A 7,843-nucleotide genomic window follows, 5' to 3' on the forward strand; every position below is an offset into this window, starting at 1 on the left:
TCTGTCAAATTTATCAGTCTAGAGTAAATGTAAATCTTGTTAGCACAATGTGTTAGCATACCAGCATGCTACTATCATGGTGCAAATGATACACCACTACACACACTGTGTCTTAACATTCCTATTAGAAAAAGTTAATGTTGTTGTTGATGTTCTCGTTAGCTTTAGCAGGTCTTAAAAGAGGCATAATTATTAATTTCAGTGTGTTTCATGAGCAGTTCAAACTCTTACTTCAAACATGACTCAGCATTAGCAGGTGTGCTTTTTCAGCAGTGCGCATGTTAGCATCTTAGCATTAGCATAGTAGAACCACAGTTCATGTACACAGAGCTACTAGCATGGCAGGGCTGTTATTTTTAACAATAACATCATTATTATAAATGCTACCACAAGGGAAATTGTGAAATTAATAACTCTGGTTTATATAATATTAAATATTGTATGACATAGTGTAGAGTAAACAAATGATACACTGAGTATAATACAACCACAGGTGCTATTTATAAGAAATATTTATTTTTTCCACCAGTTTATTTGCAATATATTTTTTATATAAAGCTGTGTCACATTCGGTCATCGTAAATCTTCATTTAACAATCCAAACAGGGCCGTGGACAGAGACGCCTGCACCAGGATCCAAAAAAACACACAGCACAGGTCATCGAGAGATTCAACAAAACACTGTTGGTCCATGCATTTTTAAACAAGGTACACGTGGATTTGTACAAATTTAACCCATTAAAAGATTTAACAGGTAAATATGAAGAAGAGTGAGCGCTCCGTCGTTTGTGAACCAAGACGAGGAGGACAAATCAGCCTCTGTTTGGATGGGCAAAAAAAGAAACAAGCACAGACCTGTGTGATGATCAAAGATGCAGCTGATCCGAAGCACTTTGATCAAATAAATAAATAAATTCTTCTTAGTTCACTTCAGGAATATTAACTTAGGGAGCCCCTGAAGACAGAAAAAGTAGACTCCATATTACTTAGTCAAGTCAAAGACAGATGTAGGCCCCGACCACAGGCCTCTTTTGAGCTAACACACACATGTGAAACTAGTTTTAAAAAGTTAGTTTTTTTTTTTTTTTAGTGATGTGTGACACCTGTGCTTTACCTTCAATCTCTCAATATATCATATATTAATCTGTTGTCTACACGTTAAGCTTGAAACCTCTGAGAATAACTTATGATTGAGTCTGTGCTACGTAAGATAACTGAGTTATTGAGGCAGTTATTTTAAAGCTATTTCTAGTTTTCTTTTTTTTTTTTACAAAGTTCCAACCCTGTTGGAAGAAGAAGGACGGATGTAATCTCTCATAGAGTTTAGTGGAGTTGTTAGCCACTAATGACCAAAATCCCCCTTTTCAAATGAGGGGAAATTAAGTGTTAATTAAACCATAACCTTTAGCTTTTGTTCACAATGATGTGATTTATCTGCAACACCCAATTTCCACATACTCCGTGCCCGCAGCCATGAGCAGCTGTACACACATCACAGGAGAACTACGGGATCACTTGAAAATAACATGCAAACAACATGTTGCTTTGTCTTTCTGAAGTTCTTTTGGTGCCTGTCGTTGCGTAATGTTGATAAAGTGATGGAAAATATGATAGGAAAAGTGGCATGGTGCGCAACGCTGACAGACATTGCGGCGCCCAGAGTATGTGGAAATTTGGAGTCAGGTTTTCTTCCTCTCAGCTGCACCGTTTTTATTCTCTTATCTTTCTCTCTGATGGAGGCATTGGTACATGACTATTAATATTTACACGATATAGACACACCGGCTAAAACGTTTCCTCCTGCAGAGCACATTTCTTGCCTAGCTTTGCGGTCTCTCTCACCGCTGCAACAGGAAACGGAAAGTCAGGGTTCAAATTTCCAAATATACACACGTTTCACAATACGATACAAACAAATTTAGAGGTGCTGTGGAGCCTGAAACTCCGGGAGAAGTTCAATATTTAAAAGGTGAAAAACAAAACAGTGGCACACAGAAGGCAGACGTTGATTGGGCAGACAGTCTGGAGCTGAAGGGAGGATGCATTCATTTTTAGTCAGCAGTGAAAGAGGCCGTTGAGGCTAGGCTTTTAAACAAACAATTGCACACTAGATCATCCCATCGTTAGGTTTCCCCTCCCCCCACCCCTCCCTCCTCAGGCTTGTCCCTGAAGCAGGTGTGGGGTGCATGAGGACGGTGAATGTCTTCAGAACTCCTCATGAACATTTCTGGCGTAATCCATCAGCTTGCTTCCCGTGAAGTATTCGCTGTACTTGAGAATCTCGTCCAGCTCCAGGCTATGATTCTGGTTTTCATCTGCGACGGCGATCATCTGCCTGGCCTCGTTCAGAGCGTTGTGCTCGTTCATCGGGTCCATGTACTCCTGCAGCAACACGGGAACACATACCAAAAGTTAACAGCAGGGTAGAAAAGAAATTGTGTTTTTTTTTTGAGTCCTCACTGAACAAATGTTAATATCTTTACACAGGAACAATCTAATCAGGCCGATGCTTTTCTTTACTGACCTCCAGTTCCTCCATGGTTACGATGCCATCGCGGTCTCCATCGATGACTTCCTCAAACTCCTTCTTCCTCTCTCTCACCCAGTCGTCGTCGATGTCCTGAGCCTGCTGGTTCTCCACGGTGCCCACAGGCAGAGAGATGAACTCCGAGAGGGTCAGTTTCTTATCACCGTCCTGGTCTGCAAAAAGAGATCAACAAACATGTGGTCTTCACCCTGTATCTGTCACAGAAATGACACAGAGCGCTTCTAACCCTAACACGACTAATACAAGGTTTCTTTAATGGAAGAAAAACAGGCACTGTTATATTTATTACATCAACAGACAGACTACCATGTTCTGATTGAAATCTAATTATAATGGGATTTCAGCATGTTAACATGAAGTTATTTCTTGCCACTCCTACTTGCTAAATGTTTCCTCTGTGCTGTGCTCACGATGGATTCATGTTTAGTCTTTATAAATAATAGAACAAAGAGTGCCGTCTAGACCTGCTCATTTTGTAAAGTCTCTTGTAATGAATACGCACTAAACAAATAAAGATCGATTGGTCTTCAAGTTCATTTAGACGCTTTCATAATCAATAACTTGAACTTCCAAACTCCATTTGATCTGCAGAGAGCCCCTCTGCACCTTTAAGAAAAAGCTAAAGACCCAGCTCTTTCATGAATACCTACTAACGTAATGATGATGGTCTCCATATTATTGATGATGATGATGGTAATGACGATGGTTTTTGTTTGATAACGACGACTTATAAGATGGTTTCTATACTGATTAGAGCTCTCAAGAACTGCCCTCAATGTTGTGCTTTGCCTCTGGTCACTTCCTGTCAGCACCTGTGTGTCCAATCAGACTCAAAGCTGATTGTTTGCTCTTACTGACATTGTTCCCTTTTTTTTAGATCCTTGCTTGTGTTGTACTTACTCTCTGATGTACATCACTTTGGATAAAAGAGTCTGCTAAGTGAATTGTAGAATTGTAGAATATTCTTATGTTAGCAACGGATCAAATTATGACTTGTTTTTTTGTTTCAACAGCCTGCAGGTCGACTGTGTTTGGTTCGCTCTCTCTGCTCTCAGCGGCAGAAAACAGCTGTATTCAGGTAAAAACACTCGAAATCTACTGCCCACTAAGAACACAGCATGATACACCAACGATGTTAGTGACTAGCTGGTGAACAAAGTGGAACATTTAGCAGCTGAAGAGACAGATTGTTTTCTCAGGAGTTGGTGTAGTTGCAAACAAAGATAACAGTAGCATCACATGATTTGAATATTACTTCATATCTGATGGATGAGTCAATAAGTTTCTGTTTGCTAAGTTCCACATTAACCTTATAGGGATGTAACATGTCAGGGATGTGTAAACAGTGTTGTTAAGACAACAATGATGGTGTGATAAGTTAAATTTACCCAAGTCTCGCACAATCTCCTTCACCATGTACTTGAGCATGCCTCGGCTGTGCTCGGGATGAAGGAAAGAGAGGAACTCCTGCTCGTTCAGCAACTGGTCAGCTGGGGGGTTGTCGGCCTGAAACCAGCGGTCCTTCAAGCTTTCCAAAACCTCCTGAGCTGCAAAGACAAAACAATTCACCTCAGTTAAACTGTTACCCTGACAGCTGTTAGCTCAGCATCTGAAGAACAGAATGAAAAGATTCAGATATATTCAAAGTAGTTGTGTACTTACTTTCCTCATCCAGTTTCAAATCTTCATTGTTCTTGATCTTCTCGGCTATTTCCTTTTCAATGAAACCTTTGCTGGCCAGGAATTTGACTTTGTATTCATCCCACGTTACATGACCTACAGACGAGGAATGAGTTGTTAAATCGGGTTTCGACTGTGTTGCTGCATGGCCCAAACATGCGTCCAGACTACAGGGCTGTGGGATTTGAATTGAAAGTGGCTTTTCCTGCAGATTCGTCACTCACCGTCTTTGTCTGGGTCAACGGCTCTGAAACTGTTCTTGTTCTCCACCATGGCCTCCTGAAAGTGCTCCTCCGTCTTCTCCATGATCCAGCGCTGCATCTCTTTGGCGCTCACACTCCTGTCCCTGTTGAAATCAACTCTGGAAGGAGAGAGTTTTAAAAAATAAATTAGTTAGAACTAGTTAACATTAACACCGGCATTATACCATTTTACTGTTTTTTTTTTTACATACAATCAGCTGTAACAGATAATTTGTTGCACCATCAATCCAGCTTACAACCAATCCTGTGCCTTTGTTTAAAAATTGCTGAGCAGTAATACCGTTAACACTGACATGTTTCCTTTCACCATTTAAGGTCGGTGAGATTGGTAAGCATTTTTCTTGCTGAAAGGTACACGTGTCAAGACAGGGATTACTTCAGAAAATATGTACCGACCTTTCCTGCTGTCAAACCAGCAACAGGGGAAATATTCTTCTTAAACATTAAAGCTCAGGTAATAAGGTAACAATAATATATAAATATCAGAGTGTATCCTTGATCTCCTCGTAAATTTACAGGGACTTTTCTCTGGATTTGGTAAATTTACATGGGATACTAACCATTACAATGCAGAGCTTATTTTACTAACTGAATTGCATTCTTTTGTCTAATGATGGCATTTCTGCCTCCTAAATTAAATGTATTGTGCATCTGGTTTTTTCCTTCCACAAAGAGGAAAATTAGACCTTGTGAAACTAACTATGGGGTCCCATAATACTCCATTCACTACGATATCATCTTGTTACGACACCACCCAGGGATAGCTTATCCGAACACACCTTAAGCTTCCCATAAACGGCGAGTGAAGAGGTGTGGCCTGTGACAAAAACCTCCCATATGCTTTGATAACTATACTTATCACAGCATATGGGAGATTTTTGTCACAGGCCACACCTCTTCACTCGCCTGGTCTTCAAGTGTGTGGCATTTAAAGTCCTGCACTAGAGCTTGGTTTTCCTGGTTGAGGCTTCTGAAGAAACCTGATCAGCAGCTCTGTTATTCAAGAATGCTGTAACTTCAGAGACAAACTCAAAGCTGAAAAGCGAGTCTTACTTTGAGAATATGTCAATCAGCTTCTTCCTGTTCCTTCGGGGCTCCGAGTCCTCGTCGAACTCCTCCATCTCTTTACCCAAAAACACCTCCTGATGGAAGTCTTTATTTAGGTGGCCGTCCATCTCCATCTTCACCCCGTTCAGGTGGTCTGGGGGAAGGATCTCGTTCTCGTCTTTGGCGGCTGGAGACTTCTCTTTAGAGGCGGACATGTTGGCTGGCCGTGCGTGCACGTCCATGCTGTGGAGCAGGATGTAGCAAAGCAGGGACACGGCCAGGCTGTTCCTGCGCCACAGTTTTCTCCAGACAGACATGATTGCCTTAAGAAATGTAAAAGATAGCATTTAAGATGTAGTAAAGTGCCATAATTTCACAGTTCAATCACAAGATTTTACTACATCCACATTAATTTCATCTATATGTCTTTATGTTAGTGTTTGACTAACTGCTTAAAATCAAAATACTGTGTGTTGTTTTATCCAGATGTGATACATCTCAAACTACAAAATAGATTTTCTCTTTCTTGTATTTTTTATGCATCTTCTTTAAAATTATTATTTAGAATAATGAATTTAACACTTTCTTATTAGACACTCATGATGATGATCAATTGTTAAATCTTATTTTCCTCTTATTTAGTTAGTTATGGAGAAAACAACTCTGAAAATGGATTTTTGCAAGGACAAAAACACAACATCGATTCAGGTCATCACGCGCAACTGTTTAACACTACACTTAAATGATGCGTTCTGGTAAAATCGGATTTTCCACAATTGATAGACGCCCATTAGAAATTCTCTTTCGCGTCACACTAATTTACTGACATACGTGTGTGTGCATGAGTCAGAAGAAAAATGATTTTCGTCGGATAAAAACAACTCAGGTCAACAAATAACATAGAAATACACACGAATAGGCAGTAAAAAGCAGAAGTAGCCTACAATACAATGTCAACACAGATCGCTATCTAACACAGTGTAGGAAACGTCACACCTCTACCAATAACAGCTGGAGTTTCTTTACTTACATAATATTTAGCATAATAAATAAATAAATAAATAGACGTAAGGTAGTAGTAACAGACGTGAAAGATTACATAGTTCGTTGATTAGATGTGATGTGTTACATAATATTACAACAGAATAACATCAAAACATCGCCACTTCCAGGTATTTCACATTATCCACTTTCATGTATCCACTGAATTACCTGTCGCTTAGCAACCGAATGTTCTCAAAGTAAAGGGTTAGTTAGCAGGTGAATTCAGTCACATCACGTCACATGAATTATATGATACTGCTATGCTAGCTGAATGGCTAACACAAGCAGGGTAGTAGAACATTATAGGTGAGCAAAGCGCTGTTTGGTATAAGTAAGAGGTGCTGAATATAAGCAGGGCGAGCAGATAAAAAACCGACCGACCTGTCTTGACGACGAAACTGTGGGAAGTTCAAACGGAGTCTGGTAATCAGAGATGGCTAGCTGCAGGAGCTAATGTTAGCTTCCTATTCAAACAGAGCTGCGTCGTTTCCAGTCAGAGAGCAAGCTGTCAGACTCCAGTTCCTGTACACGTGGCTCCTCCACAATACTCCCACTCCGAGATGTGGGACGGCCCCACTCAGTCCAATAACACACCACTGATCTGAAAGAGGTAAGTACCTGTTGGTGTTCCAGTAAGGTGAGGTCACCTGAGTTCAGCTGGTTGATTTCTAGCTGATTAACCTGCTGTTGTAAAAACCTAAAAACAACACCTTTAAACTAAGAACAGCCGTACTGACTCATATATGTAATTTCCTTACAAACAAATTGTATCCAAGTATGAGGGAAAAAAACGACTATATAAATATAAAAAATATAAATATAAAGAATATAAATAAATGTTGGGAGAAATGCATACAATAATGTATAAATAATTAAATAAATGTATCAATAAATATATAAATGCTGAAAACAATACATCAATGAATAAATAATAAATACACTTTGTTAATGAAAAAGGCTATTTATATATTTTTACATGTATTTATTCATTTATTAGCGTATTTCTACAGTTATGTATGTATCAATGCATACATTTCCACATTAATTGAGTTATTAATTTATTTCCGTATTTTTACATTTACACATCTATTTATTTCTGTGTCCAGGTCGTAAGAGGAAAAGTATATATGTAAATTTGCTACTGTCTGTTTTTCAAAATTGACCAATCCTACTTCAGTAATGTTAGGACGGTCCACTTAATTTACATATTTACTTTTCCTTGTACAACATGGACACGGAAATACATAAATAAATATATGAA

General features: G+C 39.2%; 2 protein-coding genes across 2 annotated transcripts in view; both read right to left on the reverse strand.

Moving 5' to 3' along the window:
* LOC132990062 (P2Y purinoceptor 1) overlaps positions 1 to 7,843 on the reverse strand; it is a 161,448-nt gene that overhangs the window by 109,543 nt on the left and 44,062 nt on the right. The gene's annotated exons all lie outside the window — the stretch shown is intronic.
* sdf4 (stromal cell derived factor 4) lies at positions 497 to 7,120 on the reverse strand. The gene is made up of 7 exons (XM_061058096.1): positions 6,964 to 7,120; positions 5,545 to 5,861; positions 4,453 to 4,589; positions 4,211 to 4,324; positions 3,937 to 4,095; positions 2,525 to 2,700; positions 497 to 2,382 (listed from the first exon to the last, which is right to left on the reverse strand). Exons 2-7 carry the CDS (start codon positions 5,853 to 5,855, stop codon positions 2,206 to 2,208), a joined length of 1,074 nt encoding a protein of 357 aa, XP_060914079.1. The 5' UTR covers positions 5,856 to 5,861; positions 6,964 to 7,120; the 3' UTR covers positions 497 to 2,205.

This window comes from Labrus mixtus, chromosome 15 (genome assembly GCF_963584025.1).
Source record: "Labrus mixtus chromosome 15, fLabMix1.1, whole genome shotgun sequence".
In the NCBI taxonomy this organism is placed as follows: domain Eukaryota; kingdom Metazoa; phylum Chordata; class Actinopteri; order Labriformes; family Labridae; genus Labrus; species Labrus mixtus.